The sequence below is a fragment of the Drosophila subobscura genome, chromosome O (genome assembly GCF_008121235.1).
Source record: "Drosophila subobscura isolate 14011-0131.10 chromosome O, UCBerk_Dsub_1.0, whole genome shotgun sequence".
In the NCBI taxonomy this organism is placed as follows: Eukaryota; Metazoa; Arthropoda; class Insecta; order Diptera; family Drosophilidae; genus Drosophila; species Drosophila subobscura.
In genome coordinates this window covers 14,196,417-14,214,882 of record NC_048533.1, presented here as the reverse complement: position 1 = coordinate 14,214,882, position 18,466 = coordinate 14,196,417, and the positions used below count along the sequence as shown (strand labels likewise).

Genomic DNA, 18,466 nt, shown 5'->3' with positions numbered 1-18,466 from the left:
GCATATGTTCCGGCTGTTAACTTGTCTTCTTCTCCTTTTTTTTTTTTTTCTCGTTTTTTTTTGTGCAGAAAATGTTCTATTGAAATATTTGCAAATTACTGGAGTGTTGTCCTGACAACGACGTTGATGTCCTCCTGCTCAGACAATGGACAATTTGCGCCACAGAATCAGGTATTTAAAATGTGCAAGGAACAAGTCGACAGATTTAAATATACATACACGATACATACATGTATGTAGATGGGATGTATGGCAAGAGATGGGACTGGGACGGAGACTGTAGCTCCTGTAGCTCGCTGCCGAAGCTGTCCATGGTCATAATTTATTGCACAGAGCTCAACGTTATTTCGAGGAGCTGGACACATAGAAACTCTGCAGCAGGAGTAGACTATAAACGTCCACATACACGTACACGTCCATCCTTTGTTCGCTTTCCCCCATTCATTAAACAAAATAAAGTTAACTTCTAGTAATTGTCAACGACAGTTTGATGTTTTTCTGAAATATTACAAGTAAATTGTTTTGCTGTTGCTGTTCGCTCTCCTCCTTCGCAGGTTCCTTTCCTTTCCTTGCCATGCAGATTTTCCATTTGGAAAATATATTCAATGATGTATCGTTATTGACAGTGTTGCAATTTGCTAAATTCGATTACCTCATGCATATGAAATTTCTGCTAGCGCCGTACTGCCTGCCTCTACGGTTGATGTATGAGCTGGCCTTCGCCAATGATTAATGAATCGCTCTCTCTCGCTCGCCCGAGCAACAGAATTATGCTAAAAGTCCGGCTCCAACTCCAGGGGGCAGCGGCAACAATTCCCCCAATTAAGTATGCGGCAAGGTCAGAAACCAGAGCAAACTCAATTAATATAAGCGACGGCAAACAATCAACAAAAACCACGACAATGCCGACACTCCGCCCATTTCAATGACCATAAAATGCCGCTTTAAAGCCGACTCCTGGCTCCTGGCTACCAGCTACTGGCTACTGGCATTCCCAGTGTCCTTGGTCAGCCGCCGCTGCTGCTGCTGCTGTTGCTGCTGCTGCTGCTGCTGTTTGTGCAGAGCCATGCCAGGGGTGGGCCTGAGGTCGCCATTTCACTAATTAAGCAAATATTTGCTGGCTGCCCCCCCTGCCACACCCCCTCCCTGCTGCCCTGCTGCTGGAAGTTATCTGAAAATTGTGCTAGAAACCATTCAACGACTTCCAGCGGCACAGAAACAGAGTGCCATAATAAAGACTAAGAATAATTCCATGTCAACACACTCATAAATAATGGACTGGCTACCGATGGAGTCTCTACAGTCAGCCCCCAAAAGCCACCAGTCCAGAGTCCAGAGTCCACAGTCCAACGAGCCACCGCCATCATCATCATCAGCATCGTCAGATCCAAGTGGCCAGGTACCGAGAGAGTACAGACAAAGGCAGCGGCAACCAAAGTATTTATCATAAGCAGCGGAGGGACAGAGCAGAACTACAAATACACTGCCCAAAAAGACGCTACTTAGTGCCGAAGATACAAGCTTCCATTTTGTTTTTATCCATTCAAATGATGGCAAAAGAAAACTCAAATTATAATCAAAGAAAATTCACAAATTTCTTACAACTTTCAGTTCATTGAAGAGCAAACTCCTTGAACCACTTCCGAGGGCATCGAGAAATTTGCACAAAAAACATTTTTATAGACGAGAAAATTTATCAGTGCCACAAAATGAGTTTCAGTGACAAAGTTTTTCCACTCCCGCCCGCACCTGGTTGGGCAACGATTTGTCATCTTTTAAATACAACAAAAACCAGCAACTTTAGTGACTGCAGCACAGGACAGGACAGCGCGGAACGGGATGGGATGGGGGACGGTACAAAGGACAAGGCAATAATGCGTCACAGCATAAATTTTATTTATTTTATAAGCGCCCAAAGCCCCGCCAAAGAGGTGTCCCCAAGAATTGCAAGAGCCTGGCCCTGGCGACAAGGAGCCATGGCTACACGGCGACACAGCTCCCTGATAGCTTCACAGTGCTCCCTGATAGCTCCCCTGGCTGGCAACTTTGTTGGTCCTAATACCTGGCATGCCTGGCCAACACTTTGTTGCCGTGATGCGGTATTCAAAATAGGTTTTTAGCAGACCTCCGACAATGCAGCCAGCCAGTCAGTGTCATCCCCGCACCCACCACCACAGCTATGAATGGGCAGTGACGGACCTCAGATATGAGCAGCGACACTGCCACTTCATGTCAGGCTTTGAGCGTAATTTTTCTCAGCGAATATAACTTGAGGAGCAGCAGCACTAAACGAGCTTCTTCGCCGTGACAAAAAGAGGGGATGTGGCGCTTGTAAAAGTTGAAGGATTTGCATAAGTAATTTGACAAAATGTAGTTGACAGTAAAAAGCAGCGAGCCACGCACACAGCACACAAACACACATGGGAAAGCGGGAAAACTCCTACGGAGAGTGGCAGCGTTGACAGTGGGCCAAAAAGGGGTGGACACACTGGTTGATGGTGCCATTTTTCTTACTTATACGCACGGACCACATGAGTGCAGAAATTGCATCATTAGCTCCCAGTGAGAAATGTGCGTGGAAAATTACAAAAAATTTCCAAGAAAATATAAGAAGAGATTTCTTCAAAATAAAAGCAAGTCCTGAAAAATCTTTAAAAACAGAAGCGAAAACAGAATTAAATAAATTGCTATCCCAGAAAGAAGTAAACATAAATAAAAGCAAATATTCCATGGCTCGAAATGTGTTCAATTTTTGTTCTATTATTCCCTTTCCCACAGATAAAACTACTCCTGCCTCATGATTCGTTCCATGGTTCCAATCGTAATAAGTCTTGTTAGTCGTATCATCATAAAGTTCCCACAAACAATGTCAACAATCAAATCAGCCGTGTCAATGTGCGGTAAGTGGAGAAAATAGGCAACGAAGTGTGGAATACTCTATTGGAAATGTGTGAACGATTTTTTTAGGGAATTTTTTATATTTACTTAGCTAAACAAATTTTGAAATAAACTTTAAGATTTATTAAAAAAATATATTTAAATGCCGATAAAGATTTATTTTGGTAGATTTTCTATATTTTCGTAGATTTTTTAGGAATAATTTATTTTTTCTTTGCTAAAAAAAAATAACTAAATAGAGACAACGATTTATTACGTAGCTCACATGAATAAAAGCAAAAAACAAATTTTGTTCATTGTAGATTTAACTCTAATATTATTAAACTTGTCTAAAAAAATGTCAAAGTAATTTTTAAATTGCAAATACATAAAAAAACCACCCCTAAATGCATACATTTCTAATAAAATATGTTTCTAGTACATTTATCATTTCACAACTCGCTTTAAAAAAGGTAAATGCCCTTTGCAAGTGTATGCCAAAGAAACGAAAATACAAATCATAAAGCGCACATCAATTTTGGCTTCAACGGGGGGAGCCCTGATATGCGGGCATAAATTTTATGCACTCCGCGACACCGCCACAAAAAAAGAAGAAAAAAAAAACAGGGCGGTAATGATAATGCCGTGTCGTGTCATAAAAAAAGAGATATACTTCTGCGACAGAGGGTTATAATAATAAAATTGACAACAGAAAGGGAGAGGGGACAAGAAATGAGTCTAAACAAATGAGCGACGCGCCGCAAAAGCTCTCATAAAAATGTATCTATGCATTCTCGGTGGGGCGATTGGTTGCCAGTTGCCAAGCTTTTCTTTACAATCGCCACCCAACCACAACCCCAACCCGCTGCTGGGTGTCTGCCAGTAGTTTCCGTAGGACGCCGCTTATGGCTATGGCTGTGGATTGTGGGTGTGGGTGTGGGGCTGCAGCGGCTGAGCGGCTGCCTGACTTGAGTGAGCGGAGCCCCATTCGTTGGCAATACTCGGCACACGCGACACGTGCGAGGTGCGTGCAAAGTTCCATTTTGTATTAGTGACAAACCAAAAAAAAAAACAGTTGAAACATTTTCAAACATAAAGTACAATAGAAAGGCGAGAGATACCGAGAACGACAGCGTACCACACACGTCAGCAGCTGCCAGGAAAAGGTAAAAAGTAAGCCAAAGAAATAATCGACATGTCTGTTAATTATTGTGAAAGTTTTCTTCCCAACACACACACACACACACACACGCTGGCTGTCAGTGGTCCCAGTTCCAGTCCCAGCTTCTGCTGCTGTCTCCTGCCTTTCCTTTTTTTTCTCGCCTTTTTGCTGCGTTGGCTGTTCCCCCGTTTGTTTGGCAGCGACAGCTGGCGGTGTCACTGACAGTAGGTAGCCGATACTTTTGCTTGTTAGCGAAATAAGAGGAGTCGTCATCAGTGTATCTGGATCTGGCCCAGTTGCGAGTGTGTTCCATGTCATAAAGACACGCACAAATCATGCTTAAACCCGAGCTTGTGCCCAGCCTCTGGCTCTGTCTCTGTCGCTGTCTCTCTGCTTCATTGTCCTTGGTGTCCTGCCTTTTGCTTAACTCGCAATTTATGGTTAATCGATGTTGTCTTTGAACGTGACCTATTTGCTTTATTTGCTGTCTTGCTTTTGTTTCGCTGTCGCCCCCGTTGCCTGCTCCCTGCATCCCTGCCATTATCCCTGCGACACTCGCACTCAGCGTCGTCCTGCTGACGTGTTAAATTGTCCTTTTGTTTACACCCCCCAATCCTTACTCCTCACGCCGTGCTCCCAATAAAGCCATAATTTATTTTTCATGTTCTATCGCACTTCGTCATGCCGTTCAGCGCTGCTTTTTTTGTCCCTCTTCTGCAGCTCTCTCTTTATCCCCTGGCTATATTATAAGTAGATTTTCCCTCCGGCCAAATCGATACAGCGACGACCTTGACACACGGCAAGGATGCTGCAGTTTCCTGCTGCCGCTGCTGCTGCCGCTGCTGCTGCTGCTGCTGCTGCCGCTGCTGCCGCTGCAGTTGTTGCCCGCAACATTTGTTGCCAGCGCAGGCAGACACCCAAAAAGCTTTTCTCTTAGTCACCCAAAAGTGACATCAAAAGTGACTACCAAATGTGACTGAAAGCGTGACTAGATGGCGTGTCCAATGATTGAGGTGTATGTCCCACAAAAGGACACTAAAGTCACCCAACTAGTCCCCAGCTGGGGGGTTGCCTAATTAGAGCAAATGTTCATTACTCAGAGCAGCCATTAGGGACTATCTAAGGGGGTCATCGCAGCGGCACTACGAGTACACAAATACCCTTAAATATAGCCTTAAATATACACTTAAATATACCTTAAATATACCCTTAAATATTCCAGTTTAAGTGTAAGCTTTTGGGGTTGTTCATGCACTTATTCAAATCCCAACAATCGATGTAATTTCCATGGCCCTGAAACGCTGCTCTAAGCTGGTTTTGCTCCCTCTATATCCTGGCGCTGTGCTTTCCCAATCAATGTTATCGATTTGATAGACAAATATTGCTGCTCCGCCTTCACAATTACACAACTCGCAACTCACTTTTATGACAACTCAGGGCTGGCAGCGCTTTAAGAGTCAATAAATCAAACAAATCAGACACAAGGCTCGTCCTGCAACTGGCTTTTGTCTTGTTTATTATATTTTTATGCGCTGCTTCGATCTATTTATGCATAAACAGAAGACACAGAACTATTATTAATATGATGTCATGCGTAAAATGTTGAGTTGAGTGCACATTGAGCGCTAATCCAACTAAGTAGTTGGCCCCCCACAAGTTGTCACAGTTCATTAAGCCAAGTGCCAGCTGGTCAGAGTTCAGCAACACCCTGTGGCCCTTGCCCTAGCCATAATTATCGCAGGTATTTCCATAGGTGTGACAGCTATAATTCACATTTTTAGCTGGCAAATTCCTTGCCTAAAATAGTTGGCAATTTACTTTTTTAATACGCTTAAAGTGGGGCACGCGGGCCAAGCCTTCTGCTGCGCTGAAGCGTGACTTTGTGGCGCAACAGCGACATATTTGGCTATGATTCATTTAAAATGCAAATAGATGGGGCAAATTACACAGCGGCTTTGCCGAGGCTTTACCTCAGCGACTCAGTCTTGGCATAATTAAAAGCACACGCCCCCAAACCCACTTTGTGAATCAATTCCTAGGCGCTGTAATGGCTCGCGGCTATGGGCTGAGTGGAAATGCTCGTTGTGCTTGCTAAGCAGACAATTATTGTACAAAAATTAGCGGAGAAATATCAAACAAAATTCACGCATAGCCCAGGGGCAGATTTGACAGGCGCAGGATAAGACTCCGCCGACTCAGACACACGCAGAAAGTGAAGCAAAAATTAATTAAGCTAAACCCGAAAATAAAACAAAATTCACAGATCAAGTTGCTGTTGATTTTTTCACTTACACAAATATTTCACTTCAATTCGTACAGTCAGTCAGTCAGAGAAGGCCGCAAAAAAAATATTTAACTTAAAAATTCAAATAAAATTCAACGGCAAAAGCAGGCAGCGCCAAGCATAATTTTTAGAGACTTTCAATTACAATTTCCCTTATTTAAATCTAACCACAATGGAGAGCATATCAAAGGTATGCAAATTATGTACGAAAATCATTAATTTCTTTAAATTTCTTGACTGCAGATGCAACGCGAGAATGGTTATACGAAGGAGGCCACACTGCAGAACATGGCCAAACGTGAGCTGGCCAATGGCCTCGACAAGGATCCAATTTACAAATTGCGACTGCAGTGCTTCAGCCGTGGCGCCACTGGCATCTTGGGTTTGTCCAGGTGAGTCAATGGTGGAACTTTGAAAGCGCAAAAATTCGGTTAGGCCTGAGTTGTGGTTTCGTTTATTTTTTGGCTGATTTCCTATGTTTTTTTCGTTTGTTTGTTTGGCTAATTTTGTGCAATTTTTGGTGCCTCAGAATTGCCTCAATTGCCTCAGAAAACTCTTTAAAAACTCTGCCATGAGCTGCATGTTTTCGCTTTAAACTCTCTTCCCCATGGCCGACACATCAATTAAGCTGCTGGCAGCTCCATCATTTCCACCTCTCGCCGCTCATCCAGGGTATGGCTGAGCTTTAGCCAATTTATTTTTATCCCTGCACACACACAAACACACGCACACACACTCACACACATGTGTGTGTTGGGGCAGAGATATATTCTACATTCTACATTCTGTTATATTCTTTTTCGTTTGCCATGGGCTGGAGTCTGAGGCTGAGGCTGAGGCTGGACCCAGCTTCGAGCCGAGTATATTAAAATGATGAAATTGTTGAGTGCCGGACAAGTGGGGTGATAGAGAGAGAGAGGCGCAAGGTGAAGCTGGTTTGGCCTGCACAAATCTGGCAAATGAAACTGAAACTTTGCCGTGGTGTTGGTGGCGATGCTGCTGCGCCTGCAGATCCTGCAGCTGCTGCTGCAACTGCCTCTGATGATGATGTTACTCGCTCGCTCGCAAGTTTCCGAGGGGCGCATGTAAATACGAGTACGAGCTGGGTTCGAGTGCATGTTGAACTAACATTCTCGAAAGCTCTTTCAAGTGTGTGCAGCAGGCAAAAAAAAACACACACAGAGAACTGTGGGCTGCTGACAGAAACAGAAGCAAAAACAGAGGCGGAGGCGGGCGGCGGGCGGCGGAGACGTGGAGCAGGAGGAGGCTGCGGCTGGTGGCAAAAATCGCTGACTGAATGCAAACAAACATAATTGGATTTCTCTCTAGTTGCCCCACCACCCACCACCACCCTCGAACCTCATCAATCCACAGAGCAAAGGTAGAGAGCAGAGCGGGGCCCACTGTTAGTTTTTATTTCAATTTGTAGCTCACATGGACACGGAGCGACCGCGCGGACGGGCGGCTCTTGTCTGCTAACAATTTTTGCCCCGTTCTGAATATATAGACATTTTGTTCAAAAATCCTCTCCCATATGCAACATATGTACCGCCAGTCTCTGTGTGTGTGTGGGGTGTGTGTGTTTGTTGTGTGTGTGTGCTGCGCGCATTTTCATTTGTATTTATGCAATTTGTTTGTTTGCCAGCCGGAAAATTCAATACATTGAATGGGCATCATAGCTGAATGGGCGACTGCTTGCTCCTCGCCGGCATCAATGGCACATTCTTATCTCTCTCCTCTCCCCCTGCCTTTGTCCATTTTGCAATAATAGAAATGTATTTTCATTTTTCGAGCATAACGTGGATCTATTTTTCTCCCCAACTATTTGCGCAGAACCTTTCGTGTGATGGATGATGATGGCAGCAAGACGCTCAGCCCCGAGGAGTTCCAAAAGGGAATCTCAGATGTGGGACTGGATGTCAGCGACTCGGAAATTGCCGAAATGTTTGCGCGGTAAGCGAAGAAACTTCCTCAAAAATGTTAACAAAAATAAAAATAGAATTCTGTGCCGCACAGCTTTGATGCCGATGGCAGTGGCAACATTAATATGACTGAATTTTTGGACAAATTGCGCGTAAGTTTGCACAACAAAAAACTCCAAAATAAATCTAGTTAAACCACCCCCCTGCATCCGCCCCTTTAGCCACCCATGAACGAGAGTCGCTTGAACATTATCGAAAAAGCTTTCGACAAAATGGATGTCAACGAGGATGGCCAAATAACCGAAACGGATCTCATGAATCTCTACTCGGTGAAGGATCATCCCAAGTACTTGAGCGGCGAGATGACCAAAGCGGAGATTCTGCGCGAATTCCTGAAGAACTTTGAGGCTGGCGCCCCGAATCCCGATGGTGTGGTGACCAAGGAGGAATTCATCAACTATTACTCCACCATCAGCGCCTCGATTGACAACGATGCGTACTTCGATTTGGTCATGCGACGCGCCTACAATCTATAGGAAACTTTGCCAGCCATTTGCGAAAAATGCAACCAAAAATCCAGTCCAATGTTTGAAATTTTAATGTGCTCTTAAAGTTAATCTCTACACACACACACACACACACACACACACAGGAATGATCTGTCAGTCCGTGCTTTAGTCGTAAACATTTCCATGTCAGACGCACCCCCCCCCCCATAACCGTACTCCCTACATTGTTCCTCGCGTAGTTTTTGGTCCAAATAATGCGCTATAATAATTTATTAAATTAAAGCCGCGTGCTAATTAGCATAAAACTAATTAGATTACTTGTACATGTGCAGCCACAAAGCACGGCATAACACTCACTGAGCAGGGGCACGGGTTGGGGGGGGTTTGGCTTTTGGTTTTGAATTTGGAAAGGGTTGGGCATGGGCATGGGCATGGGGCTGCTGGCATCATGCGCAATCGTTCTCTGCTGTGTTTTTTGTCGCTTTCAATAAAAGTCATGTCACACACAGCGATACACAAACATGGGCTGAGGGTGGCGGCACAAATAAGCCTGATTAGCCGATGTTTGCCTCTGCTCTAGAGTCGCATCTTGTGGGCAAATCGCTTAATTAGCAGCCTGGCAATTGGCAAAACTTTAATTACATTCATTTCGCATCAGCTTTGGAGATTCTTATCCAGCAAACTGATGATGGGCGCAAACACAAGCAGCCATCACACATAATAACCCGCACAACCCCACAACTAATATCGATAACAGTCTTGACTTGACTCCCGGACAGGGATTGGGACTGGGACTGAGGCCTGATTATGCAGCCAAGTTTTTGTATGCCATGTAGACAATGTTAAAAGTTTGCTCAAGTAATTAAATCACTTCGATCTGAGCTAATTACAAGGCAGGCAACATACTCGTACATGAAAAGCCACAAGCGCGGTGCTCCGGCCTCTTCCCAGACTCCTCTGACTATCTCTTACGCTCCTGCCTCTGCCTGCGTCTATCTCTAACGCTCCTTCTCTCTCTCTCTCTCTCTGTCTGTCTGTCTGTGTGTGCAGCTTGTTAGACAAAAGCTCTGGCCTGGTGGCCAAGGGGGGGCGAGGCCCAAGCAGCGTTAGCGGCAACAACAATGTTGACAAGTTACCTGCCAAATTAATGCAAACATGAAACGTGCGGCAACGGGAATATTAATTAACTAACTACCAGGGACACTCGCACTCTGCACTGCAAGAAATGACACAAATCACACGGATTCTACTTTCGAATGAGCGCTGAGTAAATGTCTCGCAGTGCAGGGCCCAAGTGTTGGCACCTGCCACTTGGCATTGTCAGTTTTCGAAGGCATCTACATGTCCGCTCTTCGCTGCAAAACAAGCTGGATAAATCCCACGAAAGTAGTTCTGGATTTCGATCCGCTCCTGTTCTCGCTGTCTGATTAATGAACGTTTCATTAGAGTGGCGCTCGCTCGCATTACACAAGAGACAGACACCACAGAGCCCGTCGCTGAAGTTGTGCGCTCTCGCCGCTATTTACATTTCAGCAGGTTGCCGAACGTGATCACAATATTATCGCTTCATCAGCGTCGGTACAGCACTGCCCTACCCTGGACACTGCAAACATTATGCCAAAAAAAAAGGAGAATAAATGCAAAGAGAGCAAAAGGTAAGTTCCGGCTTCAGCTGCGGCTCCTCTTACACTTCTGTCGCTGGACTTGGCTCTTGTATGTCGAGGCTCACGTAGGTCTTTCTGTCTCTCTCTACCTCTCCTTCTCCCTCTTCTGTCTTTCTGTTCTGTGGCCATGGCAGCTGCGCAACTTAACGAGTTACAATGATTTTCGTGCTAATTAAAATGGTTTTTGCATTTAGTTTACCGCATTAGCATTTCGTTTAGCAGTTGAGCACACACCTGCCCCTTCGTGTGTGCCTGCCATGTGGCAAGCAGCCTAGCCGTATCCGTATCCGTAACCGTATCCCTCTCCTGTGCGGCATAAATTACGCATACGCAGCGTTTCCCGCAGCGCCACTGAAACGTAAACGTTGCCCAAAAAGACACACACAGACTCACAGACAGCTGCGCCTAATGAACTTCGGCTGCCAGCAGCACCGCCACCGCCGCCTGACTATCTATCTATATCTTTTTCCAGCATAGTTTCGGTCTCTTTTGTCAACTGCAATGTCTTCCGCTCTGACAACCTATCCATGCTGCGGCGTTAATTAGCTGTTTGAGATGTTTTGGCAGCTGCGGATTGAACCTCGTTAGTGGTTTTCAATTACAAGTGACTGCGACATGTCACTGAATGTTGGGTTCATCTTTTTTGCCAGCTCTGCCTCCTGCCTCCCGCTCCTGGCTGGTGTGACAACTTCATTGCAGATTAGTTTCACTCTTGCCTCGCAGCATAAGCCACAAACTTCCCTAAACTGCAGCTACACTTATGGCCAGAAATCTAATCCAAGTTATTTCTCACACGTGTGTGGGCTAAAGTTTTCTCTGCCATAAGCAGGCTAAAAGTTATTTTTGGCCCACAATAAGCAAATAACCCAAAAATGCAGCTCAAAGTATTTTATTGTTTGGGGTTTTGGGGCAGCGATTTCTGGCAGCTCGCATGCTGGACACGTGTAAAAAGTTTCAGTTTTAAACACTTGCAACAACAACAGCAGCAGCAGCAGCAGCAGAAAAAATGTTTTCGATTTTATGAAACGTTTTCGCTTTTGTTTTATGAATCACAGAAATGTTTGCTCCTTACACGTTAGATATCGAACGTAAAAGCAGGAGGAGTGTGTGTGTGTGTGTGTGTGTGTTTGTGTGTGTGTAAGAGAAATCCCCAAGAGCGAGGCAAAAACTTTTAGTTTTTCGTATCGCCCACGTTTACTGTCAATAAAACTTTGCACGAGAAGCTGGCAAAAATGGAGAAAATCCCAACTAAAAACGGAGCCCGAGAGAGAGAGAGGAGCAACAGCATAGATTATGTTAGTCGGACAGGCAGAGAGAGAGAGCGAGCGAGTGAGAGCGAGAGAGCGATGTCTTATAAAACATGCAAATGCAATGAAATTACACGTTACGTATACGTAACGTGTGTCTGTGGCAGCAAATGAAAAATGTAAAAAGCAAAGAAGGCAGCGGCGCTGCAGCAAAAGGATTATGCAAAAATTATGCTAGCAGTGTAGAGGGTGGAGCATCAGGCATAAATGCCACGCACATTAAACTCAAGTGCTTTCAATAAAGTCAAATCGTGACTTTGCCGCTAATGATGGGCACAAAAGGAGGCACCCCACCGCCTGAATGTTTGACAAATTGACTTGCAAATCACTCTGCGTCGCTGTCACTTCTTCTCTTATTATTACTACTGTTATTTCTTTTATTTGCTGCTGGAATTTCATAATTTTTTTGGTATGGACCTTTGGCCCGAACGGATGCCGCACTAAAAGCGCACTCAGCTCAAAGACAAACCAACGGAAATCGTTTGAACATCCAAAAGAGCAGCAGTTGTAGACTGAGACTGCAACAAGATCCCAGGGAGTACGTGCCACGGGGCCCAGCACAAAACACGCGACGCAGTCGAATCATAAGCAGGCAGAGGGCCAGGGCCAGGGCAATGGCAGAGCCAACTGCCAGCAGTCATTGGGTGTAGCCCCAGTCCGTGTCCCTGCTGCTGCACTGCTCTGGCCGACAATGACCCGAGACCCCGCCAAAATGAAAGGCCGCAGCCAGACGACCGCCGTTTATAGTGAATGGATTTGGATTTTTCGGATTTGCGCACAAGATAATGTGCAGCAATGGCGCTACCACTCTATGGGTCGTCTCTGCTCTTTGGATGCTCCTCGTGCCACTCCTCCTGGCGCTCTCCTCAGCTGAAACGTTGCATGTGAGTGGACTAAGCAGCGGAGAGGCAGCAGCAGCAGCTCGAATGCAACGGAAATAGTTTTGTGTGAGATTTATTGCCACTCTGGAGAGTCATAAAACGGAAATTGTACACAAAATCCTTTCGGATGCTCGTTTAAGTTGCCAGTTGGAATCAGCTGCCCCCCAGCCCAGCTCCCCCCTTGGTCCACTTTCCTCACTCTCTGTGTGTTTGAGCATTTTTATGTGTTGTGTCATTTTTGTTTGCCCCTGGACCAAACCCCAGCCCCAACCCCAACCCCATGTTTATGTAAGTCATCGCTTCGTTTACGCCTGGCCCCACACTCCACCCCCCCCCCCCCTGCTGCAGGCCATATCCTATTTGGAAATTATACTTTTGCACATTTTGTGGAGTTGCCGCCTGATTTTCTGTTGCCCCGCAAAAGCCTTTTGCCATTTCAGTTTCAGTTTATTTTATTTGCCACCCTCTTGAGTGGGTCAAATGCAACACTCGCTCTCTCCCGCTCTCTCTAACACTCTCTTTGTGGCTCTCTTTCGCTCATAAATTTCCATGGCATTTGTCGCAAAAGCACAGATTAAAATTGCCCACTTTGCTGAATTGGTTTAAGCAGCAAAGTCCTTTCTTCTGCTCTGGAAAAGTGCATTAAAAACTTGTAATAAGCAGAGATCCTGGCTCCGCTCAGTGCTCTTAATTAAGAAACGGCATTTGGGCCGTAGATTTCTTGCGGTCAGCCAACGATACAGCGTGGAGTCGGTCCTCAAGCAGCGCATTGTATGGCCCAAAAATGTAAATTCGATTCACAGCCATAGCAATGGAATGGCAATGGAAAACCCATTGAAGTTCATTAGAATTTTGCTAGCAGTGCAAAAGTTAAGACCCCACACAGGGCGAGAGGAGCGGGAGCGGGAGTTTTCATTCATTTTCAATTCGAAATCAGTTTTTGGTCTCCTCTCTCTCTGCCACCCGCTTTGTCTCAGCTTCAAACGGTTTCGAGTAATTTGGCTGTAGCCCAAAAATTCTGCAAGTCCTCCCAGCTCCTGCTCCTCCCTCTCAGCTGTCTGGCAGTCGTTCGCCTTTTTGATGACAACCCAAAGATATCGCTGGAAAAGTGGCTGGCCCAAAGTGTGGCAGGGGGAAAACGCTCTTCCATGGCCAAAACCCCGAATGCCATTACCATATATCTAACGGTGAGCTATATAGAACCCCTCCACCCTCCCCTGCCTGCTTGCAGCGCCTTCTTCTCCTTTGTCATCTTGCGTAAACAGCAAAACTATCAAAGACGTGGCTGGGGCGGGGGTCAGCCATGGTCTCGGTTCCACTTTTGGGGGGACTCGGACCCAGCCATGAGCCTTGGCTGGTCATTTCCATTTCCGTGGTTGACAACATTTTTGGCAAACGATTTTCTGCTTATTTGCCACAAAATAAAACGAATCAAAAGAGCGCTAGGGATGGGCAACAAAAGATACAAAGAAATTGTGATAAATAGTGGAGCAAAACGATGTTCATTGGAGCTAAATTATAATTAAGAATGAAGCTGGAAATCTGTGTACAAAATTCGAACTTCGACTTATGTTGATCGGAGTTGGCAAAGATTCACCATAAGGATTAGAATTCGTTCGCTAAATTCACGAAAAATACTTGAATGTGCAGCTAACTCTCCGTCGCACATATCTGCCATTGGCCATCTCTAACTGAATTCATTTATTTCTCTTTAATAGAGTTGGCCAGACGCCGAACCCGGCTCAGACTTGTGCTGGTGCTGCGGCTCCTGGCACTGCAGTCAGCACGGCAGGATAATCATTTTTTCATAAAGTCATTATTGTTGTGGTTGCAGTAGCCTCTCCTCGTACCCACTTGCGCCGTAGCCCCCTGGCAACTATTGTTCTCAAGTGTTTTGTCAGCGTCGTCGGCAGCATGAAATTATGTAGCTGATGCCCGTGGATGGAAAACAATTTCCATTTAGCAACATTTTCGTCGTCCAAGTAAACACATTTTTTGTTTGCTGCTTTTGCTTGTCGGTTTTCGCTTTTGCTTTTGCTTATTTTTTGAAAAATGCGCTCGGAAATGTGGCTCTGGCGATAGCCAGTCAAAGTAAATGCGCAGAAGGAGCAGCAGCAGCAGCAGCAGCAGCAGAGGATCTAAAATTGGCAAAGGCAAAAGCATGTTTTGGTTTGTTCTCTTTTTGGCGCTGTCGTCAAATTGTGTGTGTCTTGAGTGCGCTGGCAATTAAACACGGGGGCCCTGATGTGCGCCGGGCTTAGCCATAGAAGGAGGCGGAACTGGAGCAGGAGTCAGAGCCAGCGAAGGAGTCGGAAGCCCTAGCTGGGACACTTCAACGACTTTGCGGCTTAGCCTTTCAAATTAATTGATCGCCGCATATCACATTTCAGGCAATTAAGGCAGCGCTTTAATTTTGAAGTCTGCTACGACAATTCCGCAACTAAATATTCATTTTTGAGTCGAAATTCTAATGGGGTCAATTGCAATAATATCATTAGGAAAATTAAACACGAGCAGCGACTGTTGGGGCGGGCAGGCCGCAAAGTTTTTAGCCATCGAGCAACGACACCCAGTGCCAAGTCGAGCGTATTATGCCTAATTGGGCGCTTCCAGTAGCAGTCCGAGGGCATCCCCAGTAACAGAGGAACGAAGGAGGCTGCCTGGCAAGTGCCATCATCAGCACCTAGGACCAGCGACCACACCCCACAGGCCACTCTGCCGTGTCGCCTGCTCCTTGTGTGTCCTGGGTCCCTGCCCTGCCTTGGCTTGGCTTTTGCACGTTTTGTCTACGCGAGTAATTAACTTTAATTGCGGCCATTAAAATAAATTGGCAGATACCTTTAAATATTGTTATTGTTGCATACTTAGAGGCGCGGGCGGGCACGGGGCGCTGACAGGAAACGGTGGGGGTCTGAGGGAGCGCCATGCAGCGCTTCAACGTTTCATATCAGAGCACGAGGATGGGGCAAGATATTGCGGCGCGCCCCATCTGGAGGGGAATGTAAAAAAAAAAATGAAATTAAAAATGAGCCACGCAACGCCAAGTGGCCTGGCCAGTGGAGCTTTTGAAGAAAATTTAAGCTGCACTTTTATATGGAAAAAATAATGTCTGGATTATGGCTAGAATATATTTAAAAATATAAAAAAAATATTTTACAAAGAAGGAATTTATTTAAAAAATAAATAACTGCTTAGTAAAATTATTCACGATTCACAAAATTTGTTTACACAATTAACTATGGTGTTAAGCTGAGTTCTACTCGTGGAGTAAATATTTGACATTAATAAAAATACAAAAAATAAATAAATAAAATATAAAAAATTAATATTAAAGCTAAATTGTATTTAAATTAATTATTAAATATATTAAAATTAAATATATTCATTTTAGTATCAAAATGTAAGTGGAAAAAAATTAAATTTTAATATTTCGCCACTCTTGTGCCAAAAGAAATGTTAAAAATATTGAAATCCAATGAAAAATATTACACAAATGTATTTCCGAATAAAACCAAATTTGCCACACAATTATCATACCAGTAAATATCCCCGATTGCTTCTAACTCTTTGCATCTTCCCAGACCTTCGCCCATCTAATTGTTGTGTGAAAAACTATAAAATTCATGGCATGGCATCGCATCTGCCCATGTAAGTGTGTGCTCAAAAGTGTATCCTTGAACATCGACTGGGGCAATTTAAATAGTTGCAAAATCAAAAGGAGGCAGGCATTTCCCGGGTGCAAGTTTATGCAAATGGATTTGAAGCCAGGCGCAAGTCCTACAGCATCCTTGGCAGAGACGCAGAGAGGCAGACAGGCAGAGGCAATGGCAATCAGCAATTGAATATGCATGAGCCTCTGTCCCTGTTCTGTTGTCTGTTGTTGTCCTCTCTAACATGTCAAATATTTTGCTGCATACTTTTGTGCGCTGTGCAATGTGCGATGACGATGCCTATGATGGTTTTTGGCATTCCGCTTCACTTGGCAAAAATGCAAAAATATATTTCGTGTTTCCTTTTTTTGATGCTCATTCTGCTCACCCACTCCCTCCCCCATGTGCATCAAATGACAGTGTTGGAGAGGGGAGAGACAACCATCAACTGACAGTGTTGGAGAGGGGAGAGAGACAGGCATCAAATGACAGTGTTGGAGAGGGGGAGGCACAGGGCTGACGGCGAGGACAAATTGCAAAACGCAGGAAAAACTTCTTTAATTTTCGTTGAAACGCTGCAAGCGAAGACTCGGCGACTCAGACACACAGTGGCACAAAACTAAAAACTAAAAATGTTTGGCCTACGGCAATAAATGTCAAACAAAGTTTTGTGCGCAGTTTCCTTTTTTTTTCAATTAGAAAAAGTCTCCAAAAAGGGAGGAAATATCCGCTGAGCGACAACTGAGCCGAGCGCACACACACAGCGACAGGAGGGGTAGACATGCAATGTGACATTAGAGTGACAAAAGGGCATGCAAATAACTGAAAGGCAGAAACAAAGGCCAGGCCCAACACCCTACTGGGAACTGGGAACCTCCGTCTGATATATCAGACGTCGTGCACTTCGATATGGCAACTTCGACGCGAAAGGGAATCTTAGCTATTATTTGTTTGGGCCCAGACAAATGTGATGGCAGGGACTGGGGACTGGAACTGAAACTGGAACTAGAACTGCGACTGGCACTGAGAGCTGTGCCTGGGCAAGGTAGCTTTCTGTGCTGCAGAAAGCAAATACGAATTCGAATTGGAAATACGCAGCACACGCACAATCCGTTTGCTCGCTGGCAAACTTCCGTTTCCGCTTTTAGATGGTCTGAAGCGCCACCCAACCCAAACCTCAGCGCACCGCACCACTCGAGCGAACCCAAGTAGTGGAGCCGCCGCAGGCGCTAACTTGATATTTACTTTGTTGCTGTTTACCTATGTCCACAGACCCTGGCAACTGACTTGCCCCATCATCAGATGGCTCGGCAAAAGTTTCTTCGCTCACTTCCGTTGTCCGCTGTCCGCCGGCCACTGTCCGTTGTCCGCTGTCCGCAGTCCTTTGTCCACTATCCAATGCCCAATGCCCACTGTCCGCTGTCCGTTATCCACTGTCCTCTGTCCACTGTCCGTTATCCACTGTCCGCTGTCCTTCCCGCGCGCGTCCATCAAACTTACCGGGCCCCGACAACGCTTGACCAGCAAAACTACTCGCCGTCGCTCGGGAAAATGTTTTCGTTGATGAAAAAACTTTGCCTGTGCCTTCAACACTTCTCAACTTTTGTGTGTAGTTTTACCCAGCCCAAAGAGTTTACCCTGCCCCGCCACAGCTCCCATCATCTTCTCCATTTTACTGACCCCCAGACCAGCCCTCTGACCATGATTCATTTTATCATTCGGTGTTAATTGTTTTCGTTTTCATCACAATACATATACTCGGACATATATATCGAAAGGCCATTAATGGCTTCCCGGGCCCCTGCACACTTAACCAGAGTCGGAGCCAGCCAGCCAGCCAGCCAGAGTCCACCCTTTGATCGACTCTCAGCACAGTCCCTGTTGTCCCTGTCGTCCTGGCAGTCGCCGCTGTTGTCCCTCGTTTGGCGCCAGCTATAAACTGAAGATGAACTTCCGCTGCCGCATGCACTGAGAGGAAAGAACAGCAATAAAAAGGGAGAAAATTCAGCAAATAAAAGGGAAGAAAATTCAGCAACAAAAAGGAAGAAACTTCAGCAATAAAGAGCAGAAGTTGGCACAGACTTAAGGTGGAGATTACCAGCGATTGTTGCCTGAATTTCTCTCAGTGCATTCCATTCCCAACTTTGCCATTGTGTGTATGTGTGTGTGTGTGTGGAGCGCAAATGCGCTTAATCACTTCTAGGGATACT

General features: G+C 45.3%; 1 protein-coding gene across 3 annotated transcripts; it reads left to right on the top strand.

The window, feature by feature from the left end:
* Window positions 1-4,019: 4,019 nt before the first annotated feature.
* LOC117896459 (calcyphosin-like protein) lies at window positions 4,020-9,077 on the top strand. 3 transcript variants are annotated; one of them, XM_034804791.1, is made up of 5 exons: window positions 4,020-4,043; window positions 6,567-6,715; window positions 8,157-8,276; window positions 8,340-8,397; window positions 8,467-9,077. In XM_034804791.1, exons 2-5 carry the CDS (start codon window positions 6,567-6,569, stop codon window positions 8,779-8,781), a joined length of 642 nt encoding a protein of 213 aa, XP_034660682.1. In that variant the 5' UTR covers window positions 4,020-4,043; the 3' UTR covers window positions 8,782-9,077. The 3 variants fall into 3 exon arrangements, with proteins under 3 accessions (XP_034660682.1, XP_034660681.1, XP_034660680.1); XM_034804790.1 differs by having other exon boundaries at window positions 4,027-4,050; XM_034804789.1 differs by lacking the exon at window positions 4,020-4,043 and adding an exon at window positions 6,366-6,513.
* Window positions 9,078-18,466: the final 9,389 nt, after the last annotated feature.